Source organism: Pyrgilauda ruficollis, unplaced genomic scaffold, assembly GCF_017590135.1.
Source record: "Pyrgilauda ruficollis isolate IOZ18807 unplaced genomic scaffold, ASM1759013v1 scaffold12, whole genome shotgun sequence".
Classification (NCBI taxonomy): Eukaryota; Metazoa; Chordata; class Aves; order Passeriformes; family Passeridae; genus Pyrgilauda; species Pyrgilauda ruficollis.
In genome coordinates this window covers 18,343,891-18,357,873 of record NW_024510321.1, presented here as the reverse complement: position 1 = coordinate 18,357,873, position 13,983 = coordinate 18,343,891, and the positions used below count along the sequence as shown (strand labels likewise).

The 13,983-nt window shown below is 38.1% G+C and overlaps 1 protein-coding gene across 1 annotated transcript in view; it reads right to left on the bottom strand.

Moving 5' to 3' along the window:
• The window catches only part of CUBN (cubilin), a 144,072-nt gene that overhangs the window by 12,883 nt on the left and 117,206 nt on the right, over positions 1 to 13,983 (bottom strand). The window contains exons 57-59 of the mRNA XM_041490048.1: positions 7,991 to 8,191; positions 5,659 to 5,788; positions 4,539 to 4,756 (exon numbers count right to left, since the gene is read on the bottom strand). Of these exons, the coding sequence (XP_041345982.1) occupies positions 4,539 to 4,756; positions 5,659 to 5,788; positions 7,991 to 8,191 (549 nt within the window). The remainder of the gene's footprint in view (positions 1 to 4,538; positions 4,757 to 5,658; positions 5,789 to 7,990; positions 8,192 to 13,983) is intronic.

The following is a 13,983-nucleotide window of genomic DNA, read 5'->3' as shown; positions in this document are numbered from 1 at the left end:
TGAACACTGCTGGAAAAGTGCACCTAGAAACCAAACACAGAGTAAGCCGTAGTTTCAGTTTACAGGACAGAACATGAACTACAACAAAATGAGGCAATTATTTTTTTGTTGATACAACAAAATAGCATAAAAATGCTTTGAAAACTCTACTGGATCAATTTTTTTTTAAAAAGTAGACCGTAATTTCATTAAGGGAGAGCATAACAGTAAACCTGTTAGTGACAGGCTTTTAGTGTATTCAGTTCCACACAGGAAATAAGTAATTCAATACACAGCAAATAGAATAAGAGAAGGCAGATACCTCTGGGTGATTTATCAGGTAAATTACAAATCATCTTATCAAGAAGAAAAGCATATAGATCATAAACTATTTCTATTATATGCAAACTAGATTATTTATGTAAATTACCTATGAATGCCCTTTTCTGGTATATCAGGGAAGATTCATTTTTTCCAGCCATTTTTCTTCTAAACTCTACTTGCTTATTATTTTTCTCATGTAAAATGATTAATATTCATTCAAAAGAAATTATGATTTGTATAAAAAGAATGGAGAGATCCTAGAGGGAAAAATTGAACAAACTGAGGACAATGTAGAGGACGGGGTGTTTCAGGAATTAACATTCCAACAGCCTAATGGTTGCCAAAGGTTTAGGAGACATTTCTCCTGCCCTAGAGCCAGCAACTAGTCTTCTCACTGTGGCTGTCCTATTCTTCTTGCCTGTCTATATCCACTGGGTTTTCTTCGTCTTGTGTTTAAATCATAATATTTTTGTGACATTAGATTGTAGCTTTATTCTGCCTGTGCAGTGCCTTGTGCAGTGGAATTGTGGCCCATGAGCTCATAAGCCCTAAAATAATGCAAACAAGGGATCACAATGATATTTATCCAGTACACAATGCTCATCTTTCACAATGCATAAATTTGGATTTCTCCTGCATGCTCACAAAAGATAGTAGAAAAAGGGAGGGGAAAGTCAAGCAGAATTTAGGGCAGTAGAGAAAAAGCAGGCAATCTTCCCTTCTCCACCCCACCTTCTACACTGTCTCAACTGTTCCAAGTTCTACCTGTATTATGTGAATAAAGCTCAGGAAAGCCTTCTGACTCAACTCACTTATCTAACCATGTGCAACGCTTTGCTTCTTGTACATTCATGTGAATTCCTTAGAAAGCCTCAGGGAGCAGCCCTGTATTTCAGAAGACCCCTCCATCCTACTCTGATGGTTTAGAGACACTTTTCGTTACTGGCACAGTGGTGCTATATGTACATCAGCTGAGAGCTTTCAAGGAGAAATTACTTCCTGTTAATGAGGTCATAGCTACATCACCCAACAGGGATTTCTGACACGATAAAACAAGAAAAAAACCCAAATCTTTATGTTTTTTTAGCTTTTGTATCATATGCCTCAGGGGATCACATATTCAGATGAGAGGGTCACCCCATTACTGAATGGGAATAGGCAGAAGCTCCATTTGTCACCAAAGTGCTATTTGTGCTATTACAGCAGGGATGGCAGAGGTATGTGCAGGCTCTGTCCCTGCCAGCCAGGGTCAGCTAAAAAACTCAGATCTTCCCTTAGAGCTTAAGAGATAATCAGGAGATCTTTAGCCAAGTCACAAGCTCAGTACATGCCGATCTCATTCTTTGGGGAGAGATCTTAGCTTTCCTCCCTTTACAGAGACATATCATATAACCAAATGCCTTAAGCTGATATTGATTTCTACCTTCTCATCCTTTTATTGATTGTCTGGAGGAGCACATGCTCGCTGTGGAAAGAGTTATAATTCTCATTTTACAGACTGAAAAGAAAGGCAGAAAAAAGGTCAGTGGTAACTAAGGTGAGAGAAGTCTGTCTTTCCACAAATCTAACACTTGGAGCAGGCTGGTATCTTCCAGTCACCCCAGCTCTCCAGCTCTGCCTGAGAGTATGTCCGAGTGATTCCAAAAATGAGGCTGATAAGTGTCCAAACTTAGCAGCAGAAATAGTGAAAAGATAAACCCTCTGAACCACATCACAAGGGCCATATGTTCCCCTGCCTCAAGCACACCATCTCATGGAGTTATGACAAAGAATGCTGCCTGTGAATTGGGCATTTTGTATTACACAGTGTATGGAATAGCATAGGGAAAGAAAAGATATTTTACAAGAAAAATGACATTGCTAAATGGCCAAATTAATACTATTTTAGACTTTCTTTTAGTGTCCTTTTTCTGTCTAGTGGGGGAATATTCTGTTGGAGTCAGGATCAGTGATGGAAACTAATTGTTTTGATAAAATCAGGGAAGGTTTTCTACAGAAATGTCAGGGTTTAACTCTTGGAGTGCCTGGATAATCCTAGACATAGGCAGTATTCCTTAAACAGCCTGATCAGGAAAGAAATTGGAAGAGCTTGCGGGGAAAGGAACTAGTTTAGTTTACTACAAACAGGAAAGTACATTGTTTCTCTCCAATACATAATCAGGGTCACTCACAACATGAAACAGAGAGCAGTAATTACGTTATCCAGTTGTGTTTCCCTGGGGCAACTAGAGAATAATGTGCTCGTTTTCATCCAACAGAGAATGAGGTTTCTTGTTTCTCTACAGATACCATCTTCCTCGTTCAAGAGATTTATCATTCCGAATTGTCATCTGATTGCATTTTTACTCTTACAAAACCACATGGGTTTTATCTTTTAACAGACATGAGGGAGCTTCTCTAAAGCACCATGTAGAATAACAGGCTTTTAGATCTTCATGGTTTTATTCTCTTTTATTTGAACCATAATCTCAGACTTCATAGTACAAAGATGTGTCATAGATTTTCCTGGCTCTGTTTTTTAGGCAAGCCAAGCTGGAAACATTTATAGGATGTGACTCATGTTTTCCTTTTGTAATATGCTTTTCTCCTTTTTGGCTATTCTGTGTTATAATGGGACTGCCAAGATCCTTGCTAATGGCTGTGTGGTTTAGTCCCTGTGCCTTGCTTCCCACAATGAAGAGAGAAGACCTACCATTAAGCATCTCACCACCGCAGGCTCTTTGTCACACAACCCATACCTCCCCCTGGGCATCTTTTATAACTTGCAACTCATAGCTCCTGAGGTACCCACGCAACATCTTAACCTTGTTTTCCTTGGGAGCCTCCAGAAATGTCCTCCAAACATCTAAGAGATGTCAAAGTTTGTTCATAAAAGGCTTCTCCTCACTCTAGGAAATTATCAGGCATGGTACTGACTTGAAGAGCTTGGCTTGTGTTCTGTTGTGTGCAGCAAGCTGCACAAATAAATCTAATGTCAGTGGCTAAAAAATTGATTAAATGCCAAGAGGAAGAGGAAAAGCTTGGGGAGTTCCTGATGATCTCACCCTGGAAATACTAACCCAGGCTGCAGGGGATCTATAATAACTGATACTTCAGCGTTTAAAGACAGCAGCATGTGAAGCAGCATTAAGTTACCTGGAATACCATTCACAAGACTTAAAGGCCATTCACAAGGTCTTAAGCATTCTTGTAGCAATTACTTTGAGTGAAGCCAAGGAAGAGTTAATAATAGTAATAACTATGAGGTTCTGTGGGAATATTTTTCTTGGCAAAGTCTGTAGAAGCAGTTATTTTCCTTATCTGTAAGTACTTTCTCAGACTATCAAATGAGAAAGTCACTGGCTAGGGATAGGGAGGGGATTCAGTGACTCAGCAGAAGACTATGTTTGTTCTGCCACAAAGGCCTTTCATTCTGATCTGTCTGAGAGCCAGCTTTGCAAACCAGACAATTACTTCTTTCTAGACCACAAAAGACATGGAGTTAATTATACAGGAAAGTAGTAGAGATGACATGAAATCAATTTGCATGTAATAATAATAATTGTTTCTTACCATCCCTAAACAATTCAGATAAGGAGATAAAAATGTCCTTTTAAACTTTGATCTTTAAAGTAGAGTACTGAATTTAAATGGTTTTTTAAGGTAATAATCAAACTCTACCCCTTATTCTTGCATCCATCAAAACAAAAGGCATCCAGTGCCTTTGTACTGTGATCCCGTTTATTTTATAGCCAGTTAATCAGAATGATCCTACAAATCAGTAGAAATCAGCACAGTGGTGCCTGGTGTGGAACCACAATCTTAACTGACCTCAACACTTTAGTTCTTTAGAAAGTGTGAGGGAAATGGAAAGGAAATGGAAAGTGAGCATAGATTGAAAGGAAGCCTCTTTAGCACACCACCAACATTTGACTACAGAAGAATAAGAATTCAAAGGTGTTGCTGTATTTCTGCCAAAAGAGAGGTCTTTTGGTGCTGCTAGGCTTTCAGTCACCCAAGAAACACCTTTACCTTCAGAGAGGCAGGGAAAGGGTAGCAAAGAATGAAGGGGATCAGTTCAGAACCAGACTGGAATGCAGGGATCCCATAAGCCTAGTATTTAGCTTAGTTCACTCAATTTTCACAAAATCAGAAACATTCTTCTGCTTCACTCACCCCTGGAGAGGGAGGTCACAACTGCTCCTCACCAAAAGAAATTACTTACCAGCAGATTAGGAGTCTGATAATACACATACCTAAGGCCTCTCTGAAGGATGCTTTCCATCCCCTGTCTGCTCCATAGAAGTCAGTGCTAAACACCAGGAACAAGTTATTACTGGAGCTCTTAATATTTGGAGGCAATTCTGAGCCACAGAATTTCCCAAGGAGAGGAGCATGAGTATCTGAGCCATCATACACGGCCACATAATCTTTGTAGCAGGAGGGAGATATTTCAAGCTGGAAGCTGTTGAATCTGTAAAACACAGTTGGAGCCTCAGGTATCACATTTTCAGTTCTTTTGCTGTGCTACGTGTTTTTTAGTGCTTGAGGAAAGGTCCAAGTACTTGCAGCAGCCAAAGCCATATACAGGCCAAACACGTCTCTTCAGGAATAAACCAAGCAACTCTTAAATGCATGGCAAAATTCTTCAGCCAACAAGCCTCAAAGAAACTGGGTCCCTCACCCACTGGGCCTCTTGCAAGGCAAGCTGTCAGCACACCTCAGCTTTCCATGCAGCAGGAGGTCTCCCCTGTGCAAACACACCCTCTCTCACTTCTGCAATTGCTCAGGCTGCAATTTCCTTGGGCATGTGAGTGGCCTAAAAAATGCAGGTGCAGAGTGCAGGCCAGTGAGTCTTCCTCTTAGCTGGGAAATGTTCTCCTAATTCACAATCACAAGATGGAAGAATGGATCAGTTTTTAATTTCTCAGTGGTAAGATTTTGTGGCAATAACCTCTCTCTCTTAGGCAAGACAGCATACACTCAGAAATACACTATTTTTGGGTGGGTATTATTACTTTGACTATAAAATTATTACTACCCTTCTAAAAGTATTATTATTTTTCTGGTGTAAACTATTCAAAGGCTGAGAGAATTCAACTAAAAAGCATGAGCTGCATTTTTACAATTTCTTAGTGTTGTTGGTAACCAAAGTGGGAACTTAAAATTGTGATTCTGTTTTCTAACAAGTTAAAAAGAAAGATGGAAGGGAGCCTGAGGCTGATAAAAAGTGACTTCAGCAACCATCTCTTATTTCAGTTTGGCTTTGACCTTGGAAAAGAAGAGTCAGAGAAAATACTGTCAATAATTGCTGCTTTAATTGGAATCAGAGACCTCCCTGTTCCCTTACTGACAAACTGAACTTGGATTACGTACTTCAGGACCACTACTTTGTCATCTCCAACTGTGATGTGGTATGAGCAGTTCATGTTGTTGTGATAATCAAGATGTGAATGGCCTGGACTGCTGATAACACCATTAGAGCCATTGAAAATGCCACCACAAGCTGTAGAGGAAACAGAAAAAAAGAGTGATTAGTTTCTGAATACTAGTTTGGCCCTAATTCTCATATTTATTTCAGGAGTTTACATGCAAGGAAAGAAAGACCCTTGATAAATTTGGAGGCATCCATTTTCTAGGCATCATTGTCATGCCTAGAATTGTTAAATGTGAGATTGTCAGGCTGTGCTCTGCAGTGGAAGACTAATCAGCATTGCAGTAACAGGTTCTTACTAATCCATACCAAATGGCACTGGCACTGTGCAGGAAAAGACTGAGACTGATTTCAAATGTCCTGCAGTAGGTCCAGGGAGCAGCAGGGAGGGATGGGTGCCTCATGCAGAAGCAGGAGTGAGAATATCTCTGCACTCATTCTAGCTTGCCAAGAGAAACCTGGCTGATATGTGTGCAAAGACATTCCTTCATCCAGATCCTGGCCCCATGGAAACCTCTAATTAGCCACAACTGCACTCATAACCCTATCTCTGACATTTCTGGAACAAATATGTGCAGAGCCTCATCATCTGTCAACACCTTGTCAGAGCAGGAGCATTGCTGTAGCATTTGCTCTGCACAGAAACACATAGAGGAGCCTCCAGGTATCATTAATCCTGTTCCCCACTTCACCCTGGGCTGGGACTCACCAGCACTGTGGGATGGCTAAGCTGGAGGATGGAATATTTGCTTTCTGCAACTCTAAACTCAAGGCACTGCTTGGCTTCTCAGGGTTTCTCACCATGGATGCAAATGAGGCCAGGATGTGGCTAATGTTTGTTCCCAGCTTCAGTGCTTCAGGGAACAAAACCTCTAATCTCCATTGTTAGCTTCAGCCTTCATTTTATAATCTTAAATTCAGGAGAAAAAAAAAAAAAGTTTCCCCAAGTCTCCCTGCATCCTGTTGATAAGCTTCTGAACTGTGAGCCACACACAGTTTTTTGTATTTTAAAGAAGATGCCAAAGCCCAGGCCACCACCTTAACAAAGACAGTCCCATACAGGGTGCTGCTGGATGCAGAGCCCCTGATGACTCAGGCTGGCAGCCTGGAGAACTGGCAGATAAAGGATAGGAGTTTGGAAGATAAAGAAGCAGCATTATTCTACACTAGGAGCGGGGAGCCTTTTTAATTTTTTTTGCAGCAAACAATGCAGCTATGGGGAAGAGGAATGTTAATTGGCAGAATCTGCTTTGTATACAACAACAAGCTAATAAAGCTCCAGTTATCCTTCTCAAATGTCAGAAGTCACAAGTCAGATAGCAGCAACTGACTTGAGTGAGTTATGGAGGTCTTTTCCATGAGTAACTGCACATTGTCATTTCTCAGTGCCAGTCCCTCTTTCTTATCTGTAACAGACCATTCATTTCACATAAAGAATTTAGCTTTATGCTTTTGTGCTGTGGCTTTGAACATGAGGAATGCATTAAGGGAAACACCAAAGTTAAACTCACACTTTTCTTTGCAGTTAGAAAATTATGCTTTCAAATGTAAAACTAGTCTCTACCAGTTAAACCTAGAAAATATTAAAATTTGTTTTGCAAATAAAATCAATCTTCTGGGATATTTGTGTAGATGTAAATTCTAAACTCAGTTGAAAATTTCTTTTTTGAATTCAAATTTCCTCTTTAAAACATAAGAGATCTCTTTTGAATGACAAAAGAGTTTTGGTGAAATAGTTATTATAAATAAAAATACATCTATATCTCAAGTTTTATTTACATTCATTCCTGGCACTGCAAGAGTATCTACAATTGGAGGCATGTCCGTTTACCTGTTCTGTTTCCCATATTGTATAATGTAATTTTAGTATATCTGAAAATTAGACCTGAGAATTCTCCTGTGATAAAATCTTTTAAAATTAATCAATTAAAGTAATGTTTCTCCTTAAACAATGCAAACAACAAACAATCAACCAGCCAAAACCTTCCAAAAATGGTTGCATTTCTTTTCTACAGAAAGGGAAAATATTTCGGTTCCTGACAGTCCCATGGAAAGTCTAGAAATGAGAATTGTGAGGTAACACATCATTCAGGGTGTTAATACACACCAAACAGTGCCATGTCCTGGTCCCGAGAACTGTTTTAAGCAAATGCAGTGGGAAAATGTACCATCTACACCCATTGAGGTATTCCCAAAATGAGGTACAGCTTTGCCACACAGAGCCATTATCCAGAATATTTCTCCCACCTTAAATACTGAACGGTGTATGCTCACCAATTGCTCTGTATCTGGCCTGGAATCCAAAGCCCACAATGTGGGAGTCGGTGTAAAAGTTGAGCAGCATGGGTCCAAAGACGCTGACCGGGGCAGGGAGCTCATTGCCACAGAGGGTGATGAGACGATGTGCGGCCGTGCTCTTCCCACTGAAGATGCTCACTCCATCATAAAGACAAATTCTGCTCAGGAGTGCTGGGGCTGCAGGGACACAGTGCAGAAGTGTTAGCAGCATATTTTACATGTGATTTACTGAGCAACAACTATATAGACCTAATCCAGGAGAAGAATTAAATTTTATATTACTTTCCATTCCAGGGATCTTAGGATTTCCTTTGCTTGCTGAGGAAGCAAAGGTCAATTTTTAGCATGCAGTAAAACTGAGGCAGAAAAAGGCAAAGAGGCCTTGTATGTAAGACATCAGATTTGTCTCATTCAACACATCCTATGATCTGGAAAAGGCTCCAGGCCCCTTGAATTTGTGGGAGTTCACAGCTGAGTGAGCCCTATGAAGAGGTAAGAAGACCCAAAAAAAGCATGGATGTCCTCTGCAGATAAAAGCAATGCACTTTTTGTTACAAGCAACTAGCTACCTGGAATTTCTTTCCCCTAATGCAGTATTCAGCATTCAGTGCAGGGAATTTTAAACCATTTAGAGTGAGATTTTTGAAAAATCAAAAAGTAGTTCATACACCAGCAAGTTTCACAGCTGACTTATTTCTTCCTGATTTTCCTCAAACTTTGGAGTACCTAAACTCAGTGTCTTCAGCCTGGCTCGAGGAAAAGTCAAAAGGAAATTTGATCTTGCAGTGATTTCTAAAGCAATCTGTTTTGGGGGAAAACCAGTGCGGATATTAGGCTGAGTGGAAAAAAAAGGAACACAGAAATAGGGAGTTCAGCATTCTATTAATTTTTCCCCCACTGTTTTAAGCTTCTCATTTCCAATCAGGTTTCTGGAGGAATGAACTGTTTTCTCTGACTCCCTGCCCTACCTTCAGGACTTTCTAATCACCTCACTGTTTGCAAACAGATTTGACTAGGGTGAAAGATCTCAAAAATATGAAAGTCATATTAGTTTCAAATTAGTTTTCATTAGAGTGAGAGAAAATGCTGAGTTGAAAGGGACCCACCCAGATCATCAAGTCCAACTCCTGGTCCTGCACAGCACCTTCTCCAAGAGTCACACCACACGCCTGAGAGCATTGTCCAAACACTTCTTGATCAGGCTTGGTGTTGTGACCACTTCCCTGGGCAGCCAGTGTCCAACCACCCTCTGGGGGAAGAACCTTTTCCTAATATCCAGCCTAAACCCTTCCTGACACATCATCTCTGGAGGTTTAATTTTAAAATTTTTTTCTGTCTCAATGAAGACAATGTATGCTAAAATACTTTGCAATTATGTCAGTACAGAAATATGGCATGGTGCTTGTCTGACTCTAGTAAAAGTAACTAAGCTGGTAACAACCAGCCACATCAGATAGCTGATTACTCTGTTAATAAAATAATTTATTAAAAACATTCTTCATTTCCTATACTGTTTTGGAATATTTGATAACATGATAATTTTTTAAAAAATAATTAATATTAAAATTCAAATAAAACAAAAAGAAATTGAGATGAGTATTTGCAAGATGCGAAAGATTTAAGAAAGCAACCTAGGTAATTTTCTGAAAATACCAGAGAAAGGCATGAAGTGAAACTAATTTCTCAGCAAAGCCAAGGTCCCTAATATTTTTCACAAGCTGATTTGCAATGCTGCATTGGAAAAAATAAGATGGTTGACAAAGGATTGTGAAAAAAAGTCTTAATTTCTAGTTTTGAATCCTTATTGTTTGGGCCAATATGATTTATGACTCATAAATTCTGGCAAGACTAGTCATTGTTTGATCTCTGTCCTGTACCTCATTCTCTTGTTTACACTTTCCTTAATTTCTCACCAATCTAAATGGATTATTCTGTAAACATTCCCCAGATTCAGACTCTCCTCATATCATACTTTCAGCCTCTACACATACTCAGCACATCATCCACAATTCTTCTCTGTGGTTTTATTTCCTCTAATCATATAGTCTTAGATCTTTTCTAGACCAGTTTCTGTCCTTACACTACAATGAAATTGCTTTCATGAGTCTCCAGAGATCTGTTCTTAGCCAGATGTCAGACCAACATCCTCTTTGAGCTGACAGGCACTTTCCACACAGTCAGCACTGTTTTTCTTCATAAAACTTTGTCTACTAAGAACATTTGCTTATCCTTCTGGTATTACTGTATCCTCTGTTCTGATTCATCCATGAGGATTCAATGAGATATCTTCTGTCCTGCCCTCCTTATCTCCACATTAGCTCTGTATAATCTCATTTCTGAGGACAGATGCAACTGCTCTCTCTGTGTTGGTGACCCCACAATTTTCCAGTTTCTATCTTTAAGATAAACTCTTTCCTATCCTTCCACTGTACCATTCATTCCTCTAGCCTTGACAATATTTCTTCCAAATACTTCTGGAGAGATCATTTATTTGGCCTGACATTATGAACTTTTCCCTGTTTCTTTGAATTGCTGCCTAAATTTGCTTTCAAGGCCCTTTGTTATCTATCTGTGCTCTATTTATCATCTCTTGGCACCATTCAGCATTGATACATTGACCCAAAGTTCACATGATAAGAGCCTCAGTTTTCCTTACATTACATTTTGAAATATGCCTTTGGGTTGTCTCTTTTCCACTTTGCAGAAATTTCTGTCCAATTATTGTCCATAAAATCATTTGTTTGATATGCTGGCACAAAAACCTTGACCAAATCTGGGCCCCTGACTATCTGATCACTAATATCAATGTCCTCTTTCTAACTCTCTGTCTTTAGCCATAGATTCTGTTCCATTTAGTATTGAGGCAAAACCTGTCTTTTTGTGTAAAGGCTGTAAAACTTAAAATAATGGGTCTTTTTCACAATAGCAGATTCTGATATAAATGGCAATACAATTAGGAATTACTAAAGTAGAAGTATTACCTAGAAACATATCACTGTGCAATGTATCAACCAGCTCTGTAGCACAAGATATGGTTTTGAAAGCAAGGAAGTAAAATTCTTTCTCATATATATTCTATTTCAAAATAATCTATTGCTAAATTTGTCTATTTTCTGAATTGCCTAGTAACAGTTGAGAAAGCAGATAGAGCAGACTCCAAAACAAAGCTGTGACCCTATCCCACATTGCAAAATTGCAGACAAGTTTTTTTTAAAAAGAAGAAATAAACAAGTTATTAAAACATTTTAGATCAATGTGGTATAAACATAAAACAGTTGTCCTGTATGGACAGAGTATAAATATTACAGAATTCTAAAAGCAGATACTGCAGGAAGCCTACATCCATTTTCCCTATTTTCCCATTATTTGGATCTCTGACTTTATTGTGTGTTATAATCACACTTGAAGAGTACTACAGCCACTTAATAATACATTACTGTCCTAAAGGAGAATTTGTCAGGATGTTCATCTGAATAAATCTAATGGACAAGAAATTGAATGTGATTAATTACTTTTTAGACACTAAGTCCAATAATAAAGACAAATAAGGGTTTTCTACTAATTCTAACATGTGATTTTTGCAGACTTTTGATCCAAGGAGGGAGGGCATATTGAAGACATTTATCACTGCAGAAGCTGGGCTGGGATAACAAACTCACTCTTATTTGTTAGGTTCTTTATAAAATAACCAAACACAACAATGCAAGTAGTAGTATAAGAAGCAAATGGCAGCTTATGCAACTTCCTGAAACTGTCAAATCAAAAGAGAGGTTCCATGACCATATTCAATTTGGCACAGGAATAAACATCCTGAACACTGCGAGGAAACCACAGAAGCTAAGCCAAACTCCATTCATGGGGTTAATCTTGCCTATGTTTTCCTGCCCAGATCTCAAGTATCTTGTGTAAGCTATTGTTTATGGCTTCCTGCAATAGTCAATAGGTAAAAAGAGTGAGAGAGGTTTCCAGAAAGTAACTCACTCCACCTGCACAATATTGTTGGTTCTGAGTTTATCTCCACCACTAGAAGATAAATCTGGGCGAATGTCTAAATTAGATATTTTCAGGGGCTCAAAGTGAGATAAAAATTGTTCTACCTACCAAGAAGCAGAGAGTTTAGATTAAATTTTGATCACAACATCAACAAATGCAGTTTCCCCAAGTTCTCTCTTGCTCTACGTGTTGCTATATTTAGTGCTTAATACATATTTAATACTTAGTGCATGCATGTCATGTTCATTTGTTCCAGATACTGACACCGTATCACTGCTGTGTGTTACCAGCCTCAGTCATTCTTTACAATCAGAAGAGGCTTCTCATCATAACTACTATTATGTTTTCAGAGGCAGAGATCTGTGACTAACCCATTAAGTCATTCCATTTTGTAGCACTGTGTCATTGCACTATAGACTATTAACTTCTGCCTTCTAATTTTCTGGAGTAGATAGCTCAATGTCAAGTCAATGAGATATGCATAATTTACAGGCATTATTTTAAATATTTAATTTCTTTACCTAAAAACTATAGGAAAAAAATAGATTTTTTTTTTTTGAGAGGTCAAATAGTTAATAAATTATATTAATTAGACATGCATTACATTATTTAGACTTCAAAACCCAATCTAGAACATCTGTAATAGCATGGTTAAAATTTTAAAGCAACAATCTAAGTAGGTGCAATGTTTCCTTGCATATGGAATAGCTAGAACTGTTTTTAAGAGATGCTGCCAAACATTGTCCTGCCTTTGCAAAAGAACTAATGGAGCTCACACTAGAAACCCTTAATGTTAGATAATTTGCTAAATATATTCAGTGTGACTGCTGAGTAATTTTCATTTCTGCAATGATAGTTTTCAAGATGGTGGTTTCAATCTTCTTTACAATTTAAACCCAAGTGATTTTTCATTACCGCAGGGTTGTATTTTAAGATTTTGTGAAAAATATTAGTAACCAACTACTGGAGAGTGTCATACTTCCTCTTTGCTAACCAGATGTCCACTAGATTATATCCACAGCTCTTTCATGTGACTAAGGACTTTTAGTCGGTGAAGCCTAAGGAAGTCTATAAAAATGAAGGAACAAATTGCCCTGTAAGAAACAGAACATTTTTAGTATTTATTTTTATCTACGTTTATTATTATATCTGTGTCACTTATCTCTCTGCTTCAGCCCTCTTGAGAATAAAAGCTTGGATCCATTTATAAATTAACTGAATGCACAGACAGAATGTACTCAAAGAGTTGTCAAAATTGGCACCATTTGATTCAGCCTAATGTTTAGTGTGTTTGCTGAATAACAGTGTCTTCTATGTGAAGAAATTACATAATTACTGTGGTTTATATTTTATTTTAAAAAATTCTTAAAGCAGTGGTTTGTATTAGGGGATGAAAAAAAAATTTCAGATAAAATCACAGTCAAAAAAAATTTTTATCTCAGACCTAAATTAAGTCTGAACCAGAATACTTTTGAATTCAAAACAGTCTAGAAACTTAAAAAGAAAAGAAAAGAATACTGTTTTCTGTCTTTATTGTTGGGTTTGAAGAAAAATCCAAATCACACAACCTAACTTAGTATCAAATTACTCAATATCTCTTTGACTAGTGACTTCAAGGGCACCAGATTAAGATGGCCTCAAAATATGTGATGCCACTCAACTAGTTTGGACATACTGGTTCCTCTGTATTATCATGGCATATCCACACATAAAAATATGATCTTATCAAGCTTGAGAAAGCTTTACCATTCACACCAATGCGATCAGGGTACTATACTTGTTATTTCTTGGCTAAATGCTGCCAAATTGGATAATCACAAGAGGGACTTTTGTTACTGGTATATACAGGGTAATCACTTTTATGCATTTCCCACTGTTGTAGTCTTTCATCTAATTTCATATTTCTGTGTTCTTACATCCTTGTAAAACATCTGAGTATATTTATATCTATTTTATCTGTTAAGAAATAGATGCAC